The 24849-nt window shown below is 40.2% G+C and overlaps 1 protein-coding gene across 1 annotated transcript in view; it reads right to left on the bottom strand.

The window, feature by feature from the left end:
• Positions 1 to 24849, bottom strand: part of LOC124157241 (pikachurin-like) — a 520685-nt gene that overhangs the window by 289018 nt on the left and 206818 nt on the right. Inside the window, exon 2 of the mRNA XM_046531807.1 lies at positions 1823 to 1939. Coding sequence (XP_046387763.1) covers positions 1823 to 1939 — 117 coding nt within the window. The remainder of the gene's footprint in view (positions 1 to 1822; positions 1940 to 24849) is intronic.

Here is a 24849-nt window from a genome sequence, read left to right as displayed (position 1 = left end):
ATTAACTGGGGTGTTAGAGAGGAAAACGGCGGAAAGGTGTGTAAAGGAAGAGAGAGGAGAGAAAGGGCTAATGGTGGGAGAGAAAGAGAGATAGAGTATTGCGCGTGAGAGGAGGGAAGATAAGAGAGAGGAGAAAGCGATAAGGGCGAATAGGGCGGGATTAGATCCGTTGCGAAAGGGAGAGGAAAGAAGATGTAGTGCCTAGCGTTTCGAGGGAAGGGAGATGTTAAGGCAGATGTATGGTGGAGGAGGCCGGAAGGTAGGGTTCAACCGGAGAGGTACCCTGAGGGTGGTCGGGAGGTTGCGAGGGATGGACATGTAGTACGGACGGCCGCCCTGGGGGGGGGGGGGGCGGCGGCGGAGCTGGGGACTGGGTGGATGGAGGCAGGACTGTGCGGGGAACGTTTGCGGGTAATGGGCAGGTGATCAGCGGTATATAGTGAGAGGAGTGGTCCATTTCGTCCCTTTTCTGAGGGGGGGGGGGGGAAGAACCACCGCACAACTGAGTCATTAAGAGTCCTTTAAAGTCCCGACTCGACCCTCTATCCTTCCTTCCAACCCCGCGCGCGAGTGCCACAACTTCCCACATGATTTAGCAAAACGCGTGACTGCCATAAATGTGATGCTCGACCGTCCGCATCGTGAGCCATTCGTGAGACCACCACCACCGCTGCGAAAATGGGTCCCTCCGCCACCTCACCCCCCCTGACCCGAATTATTTACTAAGTCATCTTAATCCGTGGCCGAGCCAAATCTCCACAGACTAACCTCCGCACCGTGAGGAAAAACCCGGGCCCACGCACATTCTCCGACAAATATTTCTCATCTCCTCATCTCTCCTTAAATTGCGGACGTTATTTCGAGATAGGTTTTTCGTCCAACACAATTCTGCCAAGTTTTTTTTTCCTTCATCAGACCCGATTTCGGATGTGTCTCCGTGGTTACAAACCCTAGACATCAAAAACCTTATTAATTTGCGTGAGTTACACCGTACGTGAGTAGTTAGAGTTGCGTGAGTACGTGCCGCCGTATATAAATTTTCTGCATAAGATACAGCCTTCAGCTTTCCGGTTTTACCCATAAAGCGCAAGAGAGATACTAGGCAAGCTTCCTATTTCATCCTCTTTTGGTATATAAAATGTGTTAAAGATTTAAAAAAAATGTACTCAAATAAGGATACCCCTCAAAGCTTTGAAGGTGGTCTAATTTTTTTCACAAATAACTTGACCCCGAAGGAGGGACCCGGAAGGTTTACAGCGGTGAGAGCCAATAATTCCGAAATTAAAACCAATCATTATTCGATTCCATCGGTAATTAATTATAAGGAAAGAGATAATTAACATCTCGGAAAGACATAAAGCCATAAAGGCTTCACTGATAACTTAGGCTGCCCTTACTGGTCGTATCTTCCCATCTCGTGCCATTAGAGAAACCAATTAATCGATCGTGCTTGATTAAATCACCTGGCAAACATTCCAGCAAAATTAACCCCTGCAGAATTAATTCGAACCCCTCGCCAAGGAACACCTTCCGCCACACACAAAAAAAACTACCACGGCGTAAATTTTGGAGAACCTACCCATCGCTTTAATTAAAACAGTGAAACATACACTGTTTATAAACATGCTCACACAGCAAGGGATATGGCGAAGAAATTAAATTAAACCACTAGCGAGGGCCTTGCGAAAACTTTTTTTTGCCCCCTGACGCTATGAATTTTAATTGAGGTCACACAAGTAAAATGTTTCCCGTCTCACGTTACCACCGGGTCGTACACAAATGACAACAAGAAGAAATTGCGATAAAAAATGTTACTACGTACCGAAGCAGCCGTAACCATCATGGCGGAGGACGAATCCAGTCCTGCAATCACACTCAAATGTGCCGTCATGCAGCTCGAAGCATAGGTGTTCACAAGGACTGCCTGGGCCACAACGACCTGCAAATTAGAAGAGCCAAAAATAGCATGTTATTTATCTCGTGGAGGTATTATCACAGAAGAACTGAGCAAGAGAAATTAACTCACATTTATTTGAATTAGTAACTCTGTATGTATAGCGAGAATAGCGCGTTCATTATAAAATGAGGAACATCTAACACGATACTAACTCCTAGTCTACCAGAACAAAACTTTCGAGAGAGGAAAAAACTTCAGCTCAAGGAGAATTGCGAAATTAAAAGAAATTATGAGTACACCACCTGTCACTTCATATCTAAGAATAGGGATTTAAATAAATTAATTAAGACTAGAGTGCGCAGAAAATTAATCCGAGAAAAGGAAGAAAACGGCACAGTAAATTACAAAATGGCGAAATGAAACGCACTGCGGATGGAATTCAACAGCCACATGTCGCAACCCTTGGGAATAGGAATTACATAGAAGAAGAGAAACAAGAAAACGCTCTGGTGAAAAAATAACCAACTTCTATTATTCTTGGTTCCAGGAATCGAGAAAAATTCGCGGAGAGCTCACATCCCGCCGGGGCTTAATGGCCCAGATTTCAGTGACTATTTTCATTAAGGGGACGAAAATATATTTTTCCTCGTACTCTTAACTTAATGGCCTGCCATATCAGATTTCTTACTACACACCGAGGGAGGTTTTGAGAGGCTTAAAAACGTGACAGGCAGACTTATTCCCCGTCCAAAACTGCGCTCTGCGTAGGATTAGCGTAATAGGACCGCTGATGGCCCTGCGGGGAAGCTATTGAAAGCCGATGAATATTCAATTCCCCTCATCCCATTCTCACGCATGACACAAAATCGATTTAAAGTTGAAAATAAATCACTTCCTCAGAAAACGACGAGATGATGGAACCCAATAAACCCTTGAATGAGAACGCATGGAAGAAGGTTTTGCAAATTGGACGTGATTGTGCATTGTTCAGGGACCCTAATTACTCTTTTAAAGCCAATTAATTTCGTTATGATGAGGCAATACTTCTGAAATGGGCTTAAAATGGGACATCAGAGTACATAATTTCAGGAATGTTTTACGATGAATAACTAACAAAATGGTACATTCATGCATTTTGAATCAATAAAAAGTTCATTGGTTCATGTTAACAACCGTTTGAATACGAATTAAATTCAGGAAAATATCCAAGAAATATTTTATCAGTTAAAAATTTTTTACGTCCATGCGGTTCCGTTGGTTAACAGGACAGCAAATAACGGCATATGTTACCGCTTTCTAAGACTTATAAAATCATATGAAACTAATTATGAACTTTTTATAAAGTAGGTTGGCGTATAGAATACCTTTTTCAATCCTTTCATTTGCAATAATCTTTTCCATTATATTAATCATCATCATCACTCATCAATGCTTAGATTGGTTCGGCGCTGTTCTCACTCAATTCTCATATCGGCTAATCTTTCAACACTTATACAATTCTTCTGCTTTTCATCCATCATCGCCTGATCTATGTATCTCATTCGTGGTCTATCTCGGACGTTCTTCCCTTTCATCTGTTCTGCAACGATAATTTTTACTACCCCCTCGGGTCTCATGATGTGTCCGATTTACAATTCAATGCTCCCATTTGGGAACAGATTTATAAAAATTCATGATAATTATATTTCGGGTACGTGATTACTTTTATAGCTTTTGTTATGTAAATATAGAATGAAAGTATTTTTTAAAGCGAATCATATGACTTGTTTATACAAAGGTCGTTAATTATACCTTTTCAAAATTGGTTATTTTCATCACCTCTGTAGTAAGCATGCGGTTTATTCGATATTTTTCCCTACACTCACTCTCCAGTAATAAATGCTCAAAAGAAAATCGTAAAGAAAGATGAGGATATTTTTAAGACGACCTTTAGTTTTTAGAATCCTTCCTTGGGATCCTGGTTGTAGTCTTGCAGACGTATCGGTGCCCAGCAACGACTGCTGTATCATGAAAGTGAACGACGAGTCTTTGAGTCGATGACTCAAACATCGTCAGAGCTGATAAATGTATCCCAATTTGATGCCTATGACTAATTGCAGTATAATTCCATATTATCTACAAATAATAAAAAAAATGAACCAGAAAAGACTTCTAATTCATGGATAAGGTTTGGCTGAAAGCTGAAGAAAAATATTTAACATATTTATCGAACCCTAACTCTCGATTTCCGAGAAATGATTCTTTTAGTCACGCAAACTTTACTATCATTGAAATTGATTTTCGAAACCATTTTTTCTCGATGAAACCTCAATGTTTAGGGCTACGGCCGCCTATGCGTTGGATGGAGCAACAGTTTCGCTTGTTCTTCTGCTGGCGTCTTCAGGCTAATATGTAGAGGACCGTAACCCTATAGCATGAGCTGTCATCCCAATACCACCGTTGAAACCTAAAGTAGCATCATTTTTATTTCCTAAAGGGCCTTGCATCATCTGGAACCGAAAGAATCTTTTTACTTTTCTGAACTAAAATAAGTTCGTAATAATCTTCAAGTTGATAAAAATAAAATGCTAATTAATTAAATAACTTAAAATAAAACAATGGCTAATATCTTAAGAAAATATACTTTCGTAACATTCATGGGCATTGCATAGCACACTCAGCAACTTCAGGATTTATTTTTATTAGACAGGCAGACAATCTAAATTTTCTTGTAATAGACTCCTACAAACCTATCATCACGCATAGCATTCGTGTATTGAATGACGCATACTAATACGGGTGTTTAAATCGTGCCCCATCCATTCAAAACCAGAAGATAGCAACGTGTTATACACGTCCATTCTAACGATTTCATCACATAATTGAGCGTGTTAAACTAGCGACTACAGTGTTTGGCTACTTTTCGAGGTGTCCTAGGTCCAAAGAGGTTTCAGGTTTTTCGCATTACTTCCTTTTCACGCTTTTGAAAGCCTGGAATAATAATAGTCCTCGAAGTACGAGACGGCCCAGGGAAAGGGAAAATTTGTCTCCTACCATTTCAAACGCTTGTAAATTAGTACAGAACGAGATTTAACCTCACCTATGAGAGCCAACTTCAAGGTTGAGAGCTTGATAAACACTATCATCTACATCTACATCTACAAATTACCCTGCGAGCCACCTCTAGGGTGTTTGGCAGGGGGTGATCAATCACCAGCATGCAGCATGCATTTGGACTCCCACATGCACACCACACCGTCCAAGAAACGTCCCGTATAATAACAAACTATACTACTATATGCTGTTAGAAATAGAATATAGAATATAGAATCGGTTGGTGAGTAACAGAAACCAATTCTGGTTCCCTAACGAATTAAAAATGAGCAATAATACTAATATGACACTGGCTCATTTGAAATACATCAATTTCTATCGTAGTAGTTTTTGTATATCATTGGATTTGTCATAATATGCATTGACTTGCAAATTATCGTACTCAAGTCTTCAAGGGAGTGAAAACATAAGGCCCTAAAATGTACGAAACCCAGAAACCCGATAAGAAAGAAGCATTGATTCGTATAACAGGGGCCAAATTTCTCGAGGAATTTAAAAAGGCGCATGAGCTCAGCATAAAAGAGACACGTCGTATCTCCATCGCCCATTTTTGGAACTAATATACTTCTTTTTTAACATGTAATCATAGTCTTTCGGGGAGAAGCCCTAGGCGGCCAACACAAGCGCGCAAGCTCTAGCTTGCAGCAACGATATTTTCAGGTCGCTCTGAAATGCAGCCCTTGCTTATGATTTATGGCTTTAATTTTGGAAGCAATTACGAGAAGGGCAGCGATGCGTATCACCACTACCCGACCAAAACCACTGTTTTTGCTACTCCTGCATTCCGAAAAACGGAAAACTAGAAACGGTTGCAAGCGACGGAATCCTCATATGAAGCATGATTTAAGTGCAAATATTGATCGCCGAATGAATAGATCCATTACCTGCGGCTATTCAAATTCCGCCGCACGGCCCGTTATAAAAAATTAAACACTTTGAACGCGGAGTGAAACTGTGTTGGCTCCATTGAAATTGCATGCCGCAAAGGGGGGATTTTCTCGTAATTGAAAGTGGGGCACAAATTGCACTCCTAGCCAAGGTTTCCCCCGCCACCCCTTTCCGAAGCGCCGAAGAAAAACCTCGGAAAATTCGCACATCCACAAGTAGAGAACGGTGTTCACATTCAAAATTACAGTTAGAGCCATGCAGGGGAAGTATTACCAAGAGTAACGCTGAGATAGGGTGACGTCTAACGTAGTGGTTATCGAAAAAGATTCTTTGGAAAGGAAGAATATTAATCCCTCACATAGGTCACGTTAGCTTTGAATGAGACTTGATTAAGGAAGCCTCATCACAGCTTTGTGAATAAAATCTAGATATGAGATTGACTAAGCCAACGTTAGGCCTTCCTCCCCCCATTTCAAATAAAAATCATAATGTTTGATATCTTTATCTAGAACACTTTTTTCTGCAATAACTCTGCTCTTCTCTGACGATCTGAACCGACCAACATCCGAGAATATAATTTATTATTAAAGATGTTGATTTCCAGAACTTTTGTGGTTCATATTAAATTCATGGATGAAAGTATTTCCAAAGAAATGAATATTTTGCATTACAAATGTTCCTAGCTTTAATATAGCAAGGATTTTTTCCATACATGTTTACATCCAGCCAGCGCAAATAAGGGTTAAAAATAACTGTAAGAGCTCAGAAAAAAAAACAGTTTGTGAGTACTTTCCATACCCCATGGCCTATAGATTGCCTATGACGTTGGTGAAAAATCTGCTCGCTGCATGGGACTGCGGCGTCATTTTTTGCTGAATTCTTGCATACAAAATTCAGCAAGAGTTTGAATAAATAATGATGCTTCACCGAGAGGAATCCAAATAAGGACAAACCGCAGATGCTATTAATTGAAAGTATAGGCAAAAAAGAAAACAACGCCATAACGTTATTTGCAACCTAGGGTTAATCACTCGTTCACCGCAAGGTTGATAGAATGAATTTGGGATAAATTGCTAATGCTATTGGTACACCCTCCAACTATTGTGATACTGTAAACAATAAGTGAATGTCAGCATCGAGTGTATTAAAAATGTATCCCATAAATAAATATTCATCGGCACGATTCGTGGACAGCACGGTTTTGTTATGTAGTGGAATGGGTGTCTGCACATACCTATAATATCAAAACATATGCAAATAATAACAAAATAAATATAAATAGGATGCACAAAAATGCTCAATAACTTCATACGTGAACAGAAAAGTATCTCAAATTCGGCCGGTTTGATATAGGTATTTTAAACAAAGTGTAATAACATTAAAAAATAAAATACAAGCAAAAACTAAATCTTTGTTTGCAAATAAATGCATCTTTTTCAGTTTTATGAACTTTTGGGTTTTAATTTCAGTGTACAAGTAAAAGAAATTGATCGTATTTTATCTCCTTAAAAGTTACTATTTTTGAAATACGTGTTGTTAGAACTTAGCCATCGATATGGACTATAAATTAATGAAAATTACACTTAGAAGTTTCAGTTTTCAGATGGTTTTCCTCTCTTAATGAAACACTTTCTCATCACTTTACAGAGAATCTCAGAATAAATTCTCAAAATGATTAGAAACAATTGAATTATTGCTGGATGAAGAATCAAAAACTTTTTGGACATTATGCATACGATAATGTATATTTAAACTCCACAGTTACACTAAGCGAGGTCGTACTTGGCCTTCTTTCCATCATAAGTCATCAAACAAACTATCTCTCTAAAATATATATTATTTGTGGCCTTTAAACAAATGATCTTTTTTTAACAATCCGCAATAATTTTCACCCATCGTCCGCAAGGAATCACTCGCTTTCGATTTATTTTCCTTACCTCTCCCTCCACTGCTACTTTCCAGCAGATGTTATGATGAATTTTCTGTAAAGTGCTTCACAACCTTCTCTCCTCCCTACTGTTCTAAGGTATCGAATAAAACCGTACATATGTATGGGGTTTTCCGAACGTCCTCACTGATGGCAATGGATATTGAGTCACTCTGATGGCACCCGTCGAAGGAGGATACATCAAACCTTCCTCCCATCGATTGCTGGCCCGCGGGTGGAGAGGAGGCTCGTCAATACTCCTCCATTTATAATGCTCTTTGCTGGCAGCAATATGTCCAACATGGAGTCCCAGTCGACTGATACTGTGGCACTGCGGATTCCAAGCGATTCGACGGAACTAAAGAAAGAAAACGCAAATGAGTGCAAATTTCAAACGTGTGGTATTTTTCCCTTTCTCGGTAATAGTGATGAATTTCCAGCTGACGTAATAAGTGAGAATCGAAATATTTAATCCTCACCGCTCCCATCCATGAGGGCAGTATCTCTTCCTAGTTGCACTTATTGTTAGTGACACGAGTAATTCAATCACTCTAGCTGAAAAGAAAAGGCTTCAATTCTTCCATTCTCATCCAAATAAATTCCGTGAAACCTACCTCTATCGGTAGAGGTAAGTTTCACACAGAGCTTAAATGCGGTCAAAAAGCGCCGGAACGACGTATCGGCACTTCTCAGGGAAAATTGCTCAGTGGTGCAGCGAGGGGGGGGGGGGGTTTTGGGGGTTAACCCCCCCCCCCCCCCCCCCCCAGAGCTCAGAGAAATATTTAAATTGAATCCATTTTAATTAATTGGATTGATATTACCAATAGAATAGTGTAAGGATTAATAAAATATCCCCCGTAAAACTCGCCATTTTGAACCGTTTATCTTAAAGTTCCGCAATTTATTAATCTCGCACCTACTGCTTATCGTGGTGGGTATTCCATACCCTCACACACCCCGGTATTAGTTGCACCTATACCCCCAGCCTTAATTCCTTGCTGCGCCCCTGAAATTGGTTACCATAATTTGGCGCTGCGCCGGCACTGACAACGGGTGAACTCAAACAACACATCACATCTGGTGTGATGTGGTTGTCTGTAAACGGTCATAATTCCTGTTTTAATTTTAGTCTCAACCCAGAGACTTTTTTTAAGTGAATGGTTGAACTGAATTTGGTACGATTTGTCTTTGGTCTGATTTGTATTGTATAAATATGATAAATATTTTCAATATCATTTCGTGTTTATATTTGGTAAAACATATTCCTCGTAGTAACTTTCAATACAAGTTTTAAAAAATCAAAAGCTCTCGGTGGTGCGGCGGCTTACATTTGAAAATCATTTATGGATTTAATGTGTGGCTATGAATATCGGGAGCTAAAATTTTAGAAATTGAGCACTGGTTTCACGGAAATCGAACAGTTGTACTAACGAACGCCAATTATTATCTTCCCACACGATTTCGTATTGATATCTCCTCATAATTCCCTTCAATCTATCAAAAAAATCGTTCTCTTAATTCCCCTTGACTGCCTGCTCAATGCAACTTATTCTACTACCGACTACAATATTACTTAGCTCATGCGAATTCTATCAATCACAATACGTATTCCGTTCATATCTAGCAGAAATATTCTTACTTCCCGTCATAAGTTTCCCAACACGCTGAGCACTACCTCGTTTGTTTTTCTGTCTGCCCATTTCATCTCTTTTACTATACTTCGCTCTGACTCCTCAAAATCATTCATACGGGTCTCACCCATTCTCAAAATTGGCCATGATTTTGCAACAACCTTGCAAAAAAATACTCCACATTCAAGTCATTTTGAATCCATCATAAAGAACGTGACAAAAGTTTTTTTTCCATGTTCTTTTTCATAGAAAATACCACCCTTTTGAACGTAATTATCGTCCTAGTGTATTTTTGCTTCTGCGGCCATTTTCCCCAAAACTACAGCTGTAATAAGTAGGGCATATTACGGGGTCTAATTTTTATCTTGCCGTTCTCATTTCCCGATTCTTGTTCATTATTACAGAGACCTTTAAACCCAATGTTTAAATTAAGCTTAATTAAAACTTACTCTACTTTAACAATATTGAGACCATTAACAAATTACTTAAAACTTACGTGCATATCCCATCAAAAGACAACGGAGAGACAGTGAGCATAGCTGAGCTGAAAAAAATAAATCGACCCGTGTACTTAATAGCGGAAGAAGTAACAGATGGGCAAGGGAAGCAACATTGAGACAATTAGCAGGCCTTAGCGAGCATGACGAAAGTAACAGATAGCGTAGCCATTGCTGGGTAAAGGGACAAAAAAAGGCATAGTCGCAAGCATCGATTTACTTTGCAAGGGAGAAGGGAATTGCAGCCGCTTTGGAAGAGAGAAAAAAAACCGGGCCGGATTATTTCGCAGAAAAGAGCTGCTCCCCATCACCTGATACATTCTGCACCCTCGGAGCTCCAATCAGAAACTAAGTTCCCCGCATTTTTTCCACCAGGCACCATTCTTCTTCTTTTTATAGGGTTGGTGAGCGTGTGGAGGCAGGACTTTTTTATTAGTGCATCTTCACTCGGAGTTCTATCTCCTTCCACGAACGGGAAAAAATAATTTCTCCGTGGACCAACCGATATCCACCTGCCAGAGGATAAGGGGAAGGGAGGCTCACGTGATAGATAGTGGAAGCAGAGCTCTCAACCCTACCTCAGGAAAATGGAAAGAGGAGGTTAAGCAAAAGTGAACAATGCGAGGAATATTTTATGCGCTCTTCCAATATTGTTACTTTTACATCTAAAGCTACAGTATTTAACTAACGTAGTTTAGAATGCCATTACATTAGTCGTTTGATGAAAAGGAAAAAATTTGAGTTTGCATCATGCGTGGGCGTGGGGAGTTACCATACGTAATAGGGAATTTCGCCTATACCTTCCATCCGAACTATCTGAACAGGGTCAGATGATGGTTACAGGTAGATGTCCTGCTCCATCACCCAGGTATGATGTTAACATCTACACCCACGCATTTATAAAAAAAAGCAGTTGCAAGATACTAGTTCGGTATTCATGACTGGAAAACAAATCACGTTGTAAGGTTCCGCTTTAGAGGACAAGGGGAATAATTTGACCTTCAGAGATTCGGTTGAAGCATTAATGGCAATACGCGCAATAAAAAAAGCAAGAAGAAAAGTTTCTCAACTAGACACGTGTTCATCCAACCATTTCTTCATTTTTCTGACGCTGTCCAGCTTCAAATTCTTTTCGCTAGATACTACCACGAAGCACGAAGGGAACAAGGGATGTTCTCCTTACGATCCTAGATTGAAGCTTCAGTGACGTCAACGCCATCGGGATGTGAAAAGTTTTAAGTAAAAAGGTGGAGCATCTCTCCTGCTATGGGCTACTTCTCCGGGCAACTCCGTGCCATCGCTTAGGTACGTATATATCTTGCCCGCGTTTTTTATCACACATTAGCAGGTCACCCGGCGTTGCTCGGGAAGGATAGTACCCAGAGAAATGGGAAAATTGGGACTTGGCATTCATTGTCATATGGCAGGATTTTTAGGTAAAGGTAGTATGATGATCGTATACATATGTGACAGCAAGCAATTGAAAAAATGATTTCCATACACCGCATACGGGACCCGCTTACGAATCGATCCACAACATTAATCGCTTTGTGAGTCCGTACGGGCGTAGACTAAAAACGTAGCGCGAACGCATATCCCAGCATAAAGTTTACCACCAAGAGGATTAGTAATTATGTGTACAATTCTTTGGGCTATTTTCCCTTGGGCCGTGTCAAGATGTGTGCCTACCTGACAGGATGACCAACCACAGAAGCTGTTTGACGTGACGTAACAAACAGAAATGAGAATAAGACGTAAAGGACGCGTTGTACACAACAAAGGGAAGCATTAAGGGCTTTTGGAGCATGAGATGCTCATACGTACTAATTTTGGTTGCAATCCCAGCAGCCGTATGGAAATGTATTGCGGTCAGACAAACAGACATCCTCTCTCATACATGTATAGAAAGATATGTACACAGGCATATGCGCATGAAAAAAGCGCGTGATGAAGAGCCGGTCGGGGAGGTGAAAACCATTTTAATCGGATTCCGAGGGCCGAACGTGGGATAAATCCCGGGGAATCTGCGGGGTAGCGTTCGCCCAGGCTCTCCGGGAACGATTTCGGGAGCTGGGGTGGCGCATATCGTCTATTTGTGCGCACGTGGACAGGTAGCACACGGGAGTGAAAGGCTACGTTCGCGCCGGTCTGCGTCGATATGCGTTGCATGCAGGGAAGAAGATGCCACGGGTAATAGTTCCCAGTAGGAATTGAGTTGGAACAAAAATAATATAGGCATTAAATCAAGTCTACAAAAATATGGAAAAAAATGGACTCACGATAATGAATGAAAATCAAGACATCTTGAACTAAATCTGAATCATTTCCTAAAATGATTTTGCAGTTTATCTTTTAAAAATTCTCTTTGTCTGCGTAGGTTGATGGAGGTTATATTACTGTCACAAATTGATAGAAATGACGCAGTATCATGCTAAAAAAATATTCTTGAAGAATGCATGAAATTGAATTAAATACAAATGGGATATCCGTAATCATAGCGATTTATCCGAGTGCGTATACCAGCTAATGGCTGACTTAGATTTTTCATTTGTCTACGGAGAAAACTTTCAAACGACACTTAGCAGGCTGCTTCAGAAAAACTTAAGCTCACCCTAGATGTAAATATAAACGCTGTCCAAAATAGAGACCCATCGCGAAAAATTATGAATGGAGACCAAAACTGGTCATAAGTTTAAAGGAGAAAAGACTTGAGCGGATAGCGGTGCTACAACAAGCTTAGACTTGCTGACCGAGATGATTATCTATGAGAAAAAGCATCAACATTTTCTAATCCAATTTGGATGGCTGCAGCCACCAAACCACCTCCTACCTCTCTTTCTTCCTTTCTGTCACGAGCAAACCCGCAGAAAGAGTTGAGTTTAAACACTTACTCCTTGGGTTTGGGGGAGTAGAATACCCATGTATTTCTGCGTAATACGATAGCAATTAGATTTTTTAAATAATATAGTTCTTAAAAAACAGGAATTGTGATTTTTGCACTGTCAAACACTAACACCAAGGGGTCTGGGGGGAAAGGATAACGGCATATCCCTGCTTAAAACGGTGGTATACGGATTTTCTTAAATAATATTACTCTTAAACACAGGAAATGTGATTTTTGGACGATCCTGACGGGTTTATTTCATAAAAAGAAATACATTTATATTCCCGATTTAAATCTTCCAAATCTGTCAGATGGTTTTTCTAATATTTATTTATATAATCCTATTATCGTATGGTGGGACACGTACATAATCCCCTCTGGATCTGCAACGACTTTCTGCAACCCTCCTAACCTCTCTGTTCGAAGATTCAAACACAATTTCCCCTCTTCCCTCCCCCCACGGCTTCCGGATGCGGAGTGTGCCACCGCACCGCACCCCACCGATGCATCGGGAGGCCAGGCGCAGCGCCCCGAGGGCTCTTTCCCACCTATTCCAACAAACAAAACACACGCGATCGCGAAGAGTCGCTCCGGCTGAAAGGTACTACGGTCGGACACTAAAACATACCGTGGCGCAACGGCATTGTGTATTTTTTCACGTGCTCGAAGGAGGAAGATGGGAGAAACAAAAAAATGGAGGAGCTCTGAAAAAATACAATGATGGCGTACGAAGGCGGGGCAAAAAAAATTGAAGTAAGGATAATGACGACGGAAACACGCGGATGTTGCATGCATGTATACATACTAAAAGCAAAGGGGTCTTGGTGAGGGGAGACACATGAAGTAGAAATAAAAGCGTTATTTTTTTGTCCAGAAAGGTGGATGAGCGTCAACAAAGCTACGAAGGATTATGGCAGAGTCGCAAGGGAGATATACATGCGGTACTTGTAAGGAGAGAGGGTGCTGAAAGAAAAATACCCAGGGGGCAATGCGAGGAGGGAAGAGAAATTCCGGTTAAGAGTCGGTTCGCATCGAGCATTGCACTCATGTGCATTGCTCAAGACGGCTGAACTTTGAACGAGTGCGTGAGAAAGCCAAGTTTTCGTGCAACGAATTTTTCCGTTACATTGCCACTGAGACGTGTGTCGTTCGTAAGTTAGTTTTTTACTCAAGCGCCGATACTTGAGGGCGACAGAAGACGCCAGTGTTCCCTTGAAATATGTGATACCGTATAGTGTGAAGAGTTAATATACCAATTACGGGAGGAACAAGTGTCGGATAATTAGTGCGCCAATTGTGCGCCGGTGTACGGCATTGGTGATATAAACCATTCAGGTGCTAAACTACGAAGGCAATGCAATACGGTTGGCCTTCTTGAATTAGGCTGGCAACTTAAGAGGATAGGATTCTGGGGGAGGCGACCGACATCTCAGGTCGTTTACACCGCAAGGAAAGGTAGGGAAGGTAGAATGAGCAGAAACCAGAAGTCGGCATTGGTCTTCTCTTTACGAAAAGCACCAAAGGGAAAACAGCATAACGTCCCATCCGATGAATGGATGTACTTGAGGTTCCCTCCACGAAGCACTGAAATATCAGGCAGTTGGGATATCTCTGGAATTTTTCCGCCTTCGCCAGGATTTGAGACAAGTCCCATAAGGTGGAAAGCTGACACTTCAGTCACCACTTAATCCCAATTGCCTACGCTATTTAGCGTCTCCATAACAAAACAAGGATCCACTATAACAGATTTTAAACTACTTCACTAACAAGACATCTTCAGAAGTACCCTAGCAGAGCCGATCTCTCTTTTTTGTCTACGATCAAATTAAGCCACCAAGCTACACCGCAGTGGAGATAAGTGATGCCTATATATGGCCAATCAGTAACAAACGCGTATCAAGTAAATTTATACACTGTCAAATGATTAAATTAAGAATAGAGAAAAAAAATTGCTAGTAAGTTGGAGTCACAACTAACAAACACATTCGGTGAGAGAACTGACCATCATTACGATGGGTACCGATAAAGTAAATAGTACTTAAAAACTGAATAATTTATGGAAACTGGAATTTTTAAGGAAAAAAACCGCCAATGACTTACAGAGCATTTTTAGATACAATTTGGATTTTGTTTTATTTCATGGAATTTTGGGTGAAGGTAATTATAAAAATTAATACTGAAGAATTTCATTTCCATTTTCCTAACAGAACAAGGGTGAAATCATAGCTCTGTGGACCCGGGAGCTGAGTTAATTAAATTTTTTATACTTGATGGCAAGTTTGAACCACTGACACACCATAGAAGTAAAAATATCATCCCCGTGAACTCTCGAGAGCAAAGATATTTTTACTTGCTGTTTTGAAGGCGAGGGCGAACACACACCGCAAACAAGGTATAGAGGTTTGAGTTCTGACGTCCAACGCGAAGGGAGCACAAAGATTCGGAGTTCACAGAGCCACAAGGGGCGAGAAAGGACGGTGAGGCAGAAGCCAAATAAGTTGGAATGAGGAACGTCGTGGGGCGTGACTTCGTGTACGGAGTGTTGCGACGGCAGTGTCTGCGCAAGGCAGGGAAGGCAAGAGGAGTGGGGGCAACTGGCCTCGGGGTCTTAATCCCCTTTTCCACCGACCCCAACCTGTCAACCCTCAACCTCGCATCCGTGGCCTGGGGCAAGGGAAGAAGGAATTGAAGGGGGAGCGCTGCGTTCCCTCGCATGGAATGTACCTGAACATGCCTCAAAAACCCTCCCCTGTATCACATTGCCTCAGGAGGAATGGCACAACTAAATAAATTAGAAAGCCTCAACAATCGAGCGATTTAGAGGAGCTGATACACAGTTGGGAGGCTGGTAATGCTTCGAAAACTGTTTGGCTTGAATAGACTACTAAAATTCTAAAGAAAACTATGAAAATGTGTTAAAAAACATTAATATTTCTCGGGTTTCCCACCGGATGGTACATTCCTAAGATACTGACGTTTCGAGTCCACCATCGTCTTCAGAGAGGTATGTTGAGACAAGCTTTTCTTCGCGTATCTACCATCATGCAACGTTTAGACGAGCTCTTAATGGTTTGATTGGATTCATAGCAGTTTGAGATGAACGTTCTTCGTCGCATCGCTTGTTTGGTCCGGTTTTTGTCCCTGCAAGTGGTATTTTTCCTCCAGGCTAACTTTCCATTGCTGAATTTACGATTTGGTCCCAGAAGTTAATTACAACTGACCAATGCGTGGCAAAAGCATTGCTACAAAAATAATAAAGATCCAATCAACCACATCAGAACCAACTTGCATACACACGGAGATGAACTTCGCTCTACATTCTATCCAAAAGACGTGAACGGGTTTAGACCCCTGAAACCGTCCGTATTCATCGAAATTAGCAGCCGGTGAGAAATCTGGGAAATAATTCTGGAAGGTGTAAACATTTGCCGGAAAAAACTTCAAAACTTCGGTGAATAGACAGTCGAATACTTAATTGAAATTCGATACATGAAAAAAAGGTTATGCTAATAGCTTTCCATTAGAAATGGTGAGAAGTGAAATTAAAGTGGTGGTTATCAAATATTTCACTAAATTCATACGCTGAGACTTCTTCGAACCTATATAGGATTTTTATGTACAAATGGGCCTCAAGGGATAAAGCTCTTGCAAAATTACAAGTTTTAAATAACTTCAATGAGGCGTGCAAGGTATTCTTGTAGCTTGTATTCCTTCACAAATAAATACCTTGATATCCAACGGGACTGCTATTTTGACGTGATCCATTTGACTGAAGAGACAAACTGGATCCAGAGAGAATCCTGATTCAACGCCACCGAATTAAAATGTTCTTCAACTCCCAAAGGTAAAAATGACATTTAAGAAGAAGAAGCAAAATAATCACTTCGCATTACGTAGATATGCTCACATAAATCATTCACGGCTACCATGGAAATGTTAGTACAAGATACCGGTAGAATATGCCCCATACTCATTCCATTCCTTCATTGTTATACCCCATTATGCTTCCTAAAGACGGGCGTCATTAGGTACTCGATAATTCACATTTCCTTTCAGGGAAGTACGGCCATGCTATATTATAGCATGCCGCTGTAGATTTTGAAAAATGACCAATGTTACCGTAGATTTTCGGAGTCGTGAAGAATCAGCTTAGCAGTGACTTTGTATATTAACTCAGCCAGAGGTTTTTTTTGCATAAAATTACCAAAATTTCGAGAGAAAACAATTATTCTACAAAATTCAGATTAATAACGGGACAAGAATGAATATGTCTACAGAGATTTGATAGACTTTCGCATAAGATTTTATAGTGGGCGAGGAGAGGATTCTGGGAGAAGAGCGGTTTTTCTCAAGGGCGAGACAAGTGGGTGAAGGGAACCCTACTACTACCCTGTCGAGGTGGGCGGAGAACCCCAGCGAGTTGAAGGGTTGGGGGGAGCGGCAAGAGGAGAGGTGAGACGGGAAGGGTTCTCGTGATGGAGTGGGAGTGGTTTGAAGGGGAACAGGTGAGAAAGGGGGGAGGGAAAAGGAGGAGGGGGGATAGGGACGAAAGGGGGGTGAGAGAAGGGTACGGCGCGTCTGAGGAGCAGAATGCAAGAGAATGGTAAGGAGTGGGAGAAAGAATAACTTCATAACCACTTCTAAATAAGGAAAAAATTGGCAGTTTCACACAGCGGAAACGTTAATTCGATATCATATCATCATCACGCCCCATTCACATGATATTTCACAAGATAATTCCTTGTATATTCAGTTAAAAAATTCTTAAATTAATTCATCATCACCACTGGTCAACAATCCTAAGATTGTTTGTTGATCTCTCCATCCTTCGGGTTTGCGCCGCGTTGTTTTTCATAGGTTGATGACAGTTTAGCCGGGATTCCACCAGGCGACGAGATACGAATACGATACGAGATACAAATCTAGGAGATAACAAACCTTAAGATTGGTTTGACGCAGCTCTCCACTCAATTCTCATTTCAGATAATCTTTTCACACCTATTTATTTCTTCAACTACACGTAAACCTTCATCACCTTACATTAATGGAAAAATTTGCAATTTCATACCGTTGAAACGTTGATTCGATCGAAGTCGATGTCATCATCATCATCATTAGGCTCCATTCATATGGCATTTCACCAGATAATACCTTGTATATTCAGTTTAATAACTGTTAAATTAATTCGTCATCATAATCATCAGTCAACAATCATACGATTGATAATTGCACTAGCTAGGTCTTCGGGGTGAAGCCGCGTCGAGTTGTCACTGTTCACATACCTAGCCAACGTTTTGGAGGCGATACAGTACTCCATTAACTTGTCAAACTAAGCGATTCTGTTGATCGCTTGCCGTGCCAAGGAGATGAGTGCTGCATCGCCTCCGAAACGTCGACCAGGAATGAATCGCTAATTGCATCATGTCCAAGTTGGACAATATTTTTTTTCTTTCAATTGTTGCTAGGTGCAAGACTAAACGTTTCCTACTAAAAAACATGTTCGCTCGGTGTTAATAGCATGGCATGTTTCTTTTTAGAAGGAATCATTTAGTCTTGCACCTAGCAACAACTCAAAGAAAAAAAATAAAAATCCTCCTGCTTAAATGCGATGCCTTTCTGCAGTTAGCGATTCTTATGTAATCAGTGACAGCTTGACGCGGTTTCACCCCGAACACCGAGATAGTACAGTGATTAATTTTAGCTGTGGAAGCCTACCTTTTAGAATCCTAAGATTAGTTTGACGCAGCTCTCCACTCAATTCTCCTCTCAACCAATCTTCAACGCCTACGTATTTATTCTCTTTGTCATCCTTCTTTACCTGTTTCATATAATTATCTTGTTCAAGGTATTTCTTTCCTGCTTTTGCTATCTACTTTCCCTTCGACGATCTTTAACGGGTCATCATGTTTACAAATATAGCCTGCAAGGTTGTGTCGCCTTCTAATCAAGGTTTTCATAAAGCTACTCTTCTCTTTTACTCTTAAGGGATTCCTCATTACTAATGCGGTCGATCCATTTGATCCCCATCCTTCTTCCGTAGGACCACATTTAAATATATATTCATTAAAATGTAAAAACAGTGCCCCTTAAATAGGTTCTTATCATTTGCAGTTGTTTACGGTAAATGCATTATTTAAACGAACACTCCACGTGAAAATAAGTACTAAACACTTTTTAAATGACGGTGCCATAGTGAAATCTCATAAACAGGCGCCACTCCCGCTCGAACGGATTTTTTTAGTGATACTTGGTCTTTTAAAACATATGTTAAATTTTTCAAATTTTTAGGGCATGTTAATCTTTTCCATCATTTTCAAGCAACACATTGGAAATTTGTACCTAAATATTTTTGCAGATGTAACATTTATATTCTTGAGATGTTGACTTAGGGCCATTTTATGATCCCAGAAAATTTCAATATGAAAGCATGACTGATAATAGAGAAATTCGTCTCAAAGATAGAAAAATATACGACCAATCAGAAGGGGAAGACGCGTCCTCTTCACAATCTGGGAGTGTGCAGATGGATTGCAGTTGAGCCGGAAAAGAAGGAGGAAGTATATAGAAGGCAGCGTAAGATGAGCAGCTATTGGGGAGAGGGTAACTCTTCAAAGCCGAAGTACGAACTTGCTAAGGATCGAAACGCGACAGTGGCGCGCTGGCTTGGAGAGAGAACGACACAGAGACTGACAGCGACGAAAGAATAGCGGGGAGCGAAGTAGGAGTGGTATTGTGAAGGTATGAGAAGGAGAGATGGAAGAAGAATGGGGGCTTGAGGAAAGGCAAACAAACGGACAAAAGATAAACCCCAACACACGACGACAGGTCTCCGGGGACTCTCAAATCTGAGCGCTCGTTATGGGACCTAGCTTCGGTCACCAGAGTTAAGCAAAGCTTTATATCGCCGCACATTGTCAAAGGAGTCGGTCGACTCCCTCGTTAAAGTAACAGAGATTGCCCGCGAGGCTGCAGATTTTCAGAGAGTATAACAATCTTTCGTGAGGGTTGCCCAGAATATAATCGCGAATAATGAATGTATTTTCTGACCTCCAGGATACCTTATTACGCAAATAGATTTGTGCCAAGGCCAAAAATTATGAGTGTTAAGGAAAAAGTTTACTTTTATCGGCATTAAGATTTCCGCTACGTAAATTTTGAATATTTTTAGGTATCTAAAATGTGAGATAACATGAAGTAACAGTATATTCAAAGCTACAAGTAACCTTCAAGGCTTAATCCAGATTTCTAACTTCAGCTTCAAAATTATTCAAAATAATGAGGGAAGAGTAATAACAGTAAATAAAAAAGGGGGCTGCAAGGAGAAAATTCTCATCCCCCAAGTAAATGAATTACACTGATATCTTGAACTGCAATGATCTTCTTCCATCATTTACGTACGAACAAAATAGCATTTGAAATGAAGTGTATTTTCTGCCGGCGCAACGCGAGGGAACTATAAAAGTAATCACATTGAATTTAAAGTTTATCCTTATTTTAAAATTTTTCGGATTTCTTTTGGGACGCCCCCAGATTTGTTCCATTTGGCCAGAAAATAAATCGTGAAAATTATTTTGCAATTGGATGCTGGCAAATCGTGCCACATCGCACTTAAAGTTTTGAAATTTTGTTATTTTTTGGTGTTTTTCGGACATAACTGAAGATGATGTCACTTTGGATTATTCTATTCCTTTTCTACCTTTTACAACGACTCGATAGACATTTTTAGAGCATCACCTCAAATATCTTTCATTTCTGCCCTTTGTTTCCCGGGATATCGCAGCAAGAGTGAGCTCGCGCCACTACAGGCAGAGGTTTTTGGTGGCACGAGGGTTGTAAACACTCAATATTTGTCGACCATTCTCACCCATCGTAAAACCATTAAATTCTTTACATTCTTCTACTATTTCACAAGCTTTTTCTGGGGCTCAACATAGACGGCAGTTATTAGATCTCGTTAAATACTTTATAGTAATAGAACATAGCGGGTTAGTCTTTCTGGCATCTCTTCCCACTGGCCCGCTGCAACTTCCGGAGAACCTCAGGGTAGTGTTTTGGGACCTTTTTTATTCAATCTCTTCGTTGATGATTTTGCGTCACTAGTGTCTCCCTCCCAAGCCCATACCCGTCTTTACGCTGAAGATTGTAAAACCTTCAAACAAATTCAGGGTTTGCTTGATTTCCAAGACCTTCAAAATGCCTTTGATAAGAATGGTGCAATACCTGAAAACTTAACTTAAATTCATTCAAATGCAGTACTATCTCAATATCGTTTAAAAAACAACCACTTAAATTTAACTATTTAATCAATTCTTATCTGCTCAATCGTATCCTGGCGGTGAAATATCTAGACATTCTAACAGACAATAAACTTAACTTTTCTGACCATATCCAATTGGTTAAAAATGAAGCAATGTCACTTTTAGGTCGGCTTCACGGATTTCTCTCACCCCATTGGCCAACGATCGTTCTTTCCAGCAATTATTCTGCCAGTCACTTTATATTGCTTTCCCATCCAGTCCATCTCTTCCCCAATCAGCCTTGCAACTCTTACTGTATAATAAGTTTCTTTGCCGGGATGGTAAAGTACAGAGATCCCCATTTCCGCGACATGCCGACTGCTTCCATCTTATGCTCCCTTGGCATCCCGAATATCTCCAATCAAAGAGCTAAAAATGACTTAAAATTAATTTATAATATTCTTAATTCGAATATTGATTCCTCTGAATTACTTTCCTTCGTTCATGTTCGATTCCCTCAGTGGCGCAGCGAGGGGGAAGGGGGGGTTTGGGGGATAAACCCCACCATTCAAGAGGTCAGAGAAATTTTTAAGTTTAATCCATTTCACTTTATTGGATTAATATTACTTATAAAATAGTGTAAATATTAATAAAATATCCCTCAGAAGGTCGTTAAACTCACCATTTTGAACCATTTATCTGATAACTTTTCTAGGAGAGGGCCTCCGGACATCCCGCTTACCCTGGCGGGTATTCCACACCCTCTGACACCCCAGTGTTTTGCGCCTGAAATCCCCCCCAAGCCTTAGTTCCTAGCTGGGCCCCTGGATTCCCTGACCATTCCCATTCATTTCTCCACTTATTTACCCCCAGACTTTCTCTTAGTGAACGTTCCCTGTACTACCGCTTCTCCTTACTTCTTAACTGTTTACGGGATAATGTTGATCATTTCCTGCTATCGACTGAATCCTTCATCAACCTTTCTAACTGTAAAAAACTAAGCACCACCTTTTTACCTTTCATATTTTCGTAGAATTTTCTTTTAAATTTGTTCCTTGTAATCTTGTCTCTAACGTTTTTGTTGTTCTTTATGTTTTATACATCTTATTTATATTCATTGTTACTGTTTAAATTTAAAACAGTATATAAATACATTAAGAAAATTAGAATTATATTTGAATGATGAAATATTTCTTCACCCAAATAACACTAAATTTCTTTTTTGAATTCAACACTATCACACTTCGGTCAAGCCAAAAAGGGAGTTGACATGACGTACAATAAAATTAATTTTCCAGCAATGGTAAAGTAAAAATTTGGGCGTACCGACTAACAAAATCACCTTGAGATACGCATTTGGTTGATTCAATCCCATTTTATTTCAGGCAAAACAAAATGTAAGCAAAAATCAAAACATTACAATTATGGCTAAAATGGAACATGGGCCTTTTATAATGAGAACTTCAACATAAAAGTCTTCTATAGTAATAAAAAAGCGTACACGCCGAATTGTATGAGACAAAACAATGCTTGTCTGGCGAGGCAGTTGGAGATCGATAAAGGCAGTCCCATATTAACGTATTCCTGTCCCAGGCCTTTCAATTGCTCAAGCACAAACCTCAGATATTGCCGAGCTTGGACGTAAAGACGATACTCTACCGACTACTCGTCGAATCTGTCACGACCCAGCTGTACAACTACGCCGTATTTGGGACGGAAGAGAAAGAGAGGATGTTTCAGATAAAAAAGTAACAAGTTGGCCACCAGGGCCGGCCATGAAACATGGACAGCAACATCGTGGACATCCGGCGAGCGAGATGGCGGAGGAGAAAGGGGAAAAGTTTTCCCGGCCCTTTTGTTTGGGGAGGAGGGAGGAGGGCCAGGGGGGGGATAGAGGGGGGGGTGAATGGTGAGCAAAGGGAGGGACAGGCGAAGAGAAGAGGAGCATACAAAGGAAGGAGTGGAATGAAGGAGGAGGCTAGATGAGCGAGAGAGGAAACCAAGTATAATAGGAGCCTTGTGAAGATGAAAGAAAGACAGAACGAGCTGGAGGGATGAAAAGGAAGGGAAATGAACGTTTTTCGGTATTATTCCGGACAAAATCAAAGCCTTCAAAATCTCATCATCAAATTACCCGCCACAGGCTTGTATCATTGGACATTCACCACGAAATAATGATAAGAAATTATTTCCGAATAAATAAATAAATTTTCAACATACTAGCGCAATTATTATTCAAGTCATTAACATTTGAAAACTGATCGTTTTTCTCACTATCACCAGAAAGGCCATTTATGCTTTTTCAAGAGTCCTTATGAGAAATTAGCATAGAAAATTAAAATTGGCCAAATCGCAAATCAATTACACATTACAATATTGTAAAAGTTTTCTTAAGATTACTTTAACGCTACTGCCATAGTGCACAAACATTGCAGGTAGCGGCAAATTAAAGGAGAGTCTAAGCTTAAGTTTTCATGATAAACAGTGATAAAAACTATAGACGTGTATGCATTACTTTACCACATAAGATATGTTTTTATGATATATCACGTCCTAATAGCTGGTGACCACAGACAAAGATACGTATCCAATTCTTGTTTTTAAATTTTTTAACAGCTATCAACTGGTAAACTACAGAACATGTATGAAATACGATATAAATATAACTTTTTTTTAATCCAAAGCAAAATAATTCCGAGTTATTCCAGAGCATTTATTTTGAAAATCGATCAATTCCTGATTTATTTATATTATTTTTCGAATAATTTATCAAGGGCAGGTTGTCAGCGCGACGTATAACGGATCATTACTGTGCGGCTTGGAAATGAGACCGCTGGACATGATTTCATGGGAGAGGTACATCAGGCATCGCAGAAATAAAAACTCAGTCAATGTGACGGGGGGAAAGTTGGAATGATAAGAATATGGGATAGGAATGTGGATAAGGAATGAAGAGGATGAGCTGGTAAGGAAAGGTTGCCACCGCAAAATGAGAAAACGAAAAGCATAATCTGTATCCAGGAGTAATAAAAAATATCTGTTAATATAAGATTCCAAATGCCAGGCAGCCGGAAAATTATCAAAAGAGGAAGCCATAATAATACTTCTACACAAGGAGAAGCAATGTCGCGATGTTGTTGAATAATAATTAAAAGACAAAAAAGGTTCACAGTAAGCCCAGGGTCAAAAATTGACAAATCATGTGAGCTCGCAAAATTTGAACCAAAAGCCGCACAAATGCCTTTACATAACTCTTAACTGATGAATGCAAATTTCTGTGCTTTTACTCAACACATCTAATACCCGATAGAAATCACCTGCCAATGAGTTCCGAAAAATATCGTGTAATTTTGTATTTGAAGTTTAAAATAATGCATAAATGTCAATTACTCCAACAAAGAATAGCAATTCCAATATATGCTTTATTTTCACATGTAACTGGATAATTTTTTTACAAATGAAAAAATCATCAACACATCCTACTCGCAGCCTGGTATTTTATTTATCACTCATTAACAGAACGTATCACTCATTAGCATTTAGTACCTGTTTACGTCAGAAGAAATATATCCAACCCTCCCACTGCTTACTAGGCGGAAAAGCCCTTCTTCCACTGCAAAAGCTTGGGGCATATGTACGATAAGCTGCTTCAAGGTCCCTCCGCGACATCAGTAATGAAAGAAAGAAAAAAAGGTACAGCGAACGCGTCATAATCTACTTAATCTTTCAAGAGAGGAGAAGGCATTCGAAGAATAATAGCATATCTTCTCAAATGCAGGATAAAACAGTACGTTC

Source organism: Ischnura elegans, chromosome 4, assembly GCF_921293095.1.
Source record: "Ischnura elegans chromosome 4, ioIscEleg1.1, whole genome shotgun sequence".
Taxonomy (NCBI): Eukaryota; Metazoa; Arthropoda; class Insecta; order Odonata; family Coenagrionidae; genus Ischnura; species Ischnura elegans.
The sequence above is the reverse complement of the archived record's forward strand: the minus strand, read 5'-3'. Positions and strand labels throughout refer to the sequence as shown.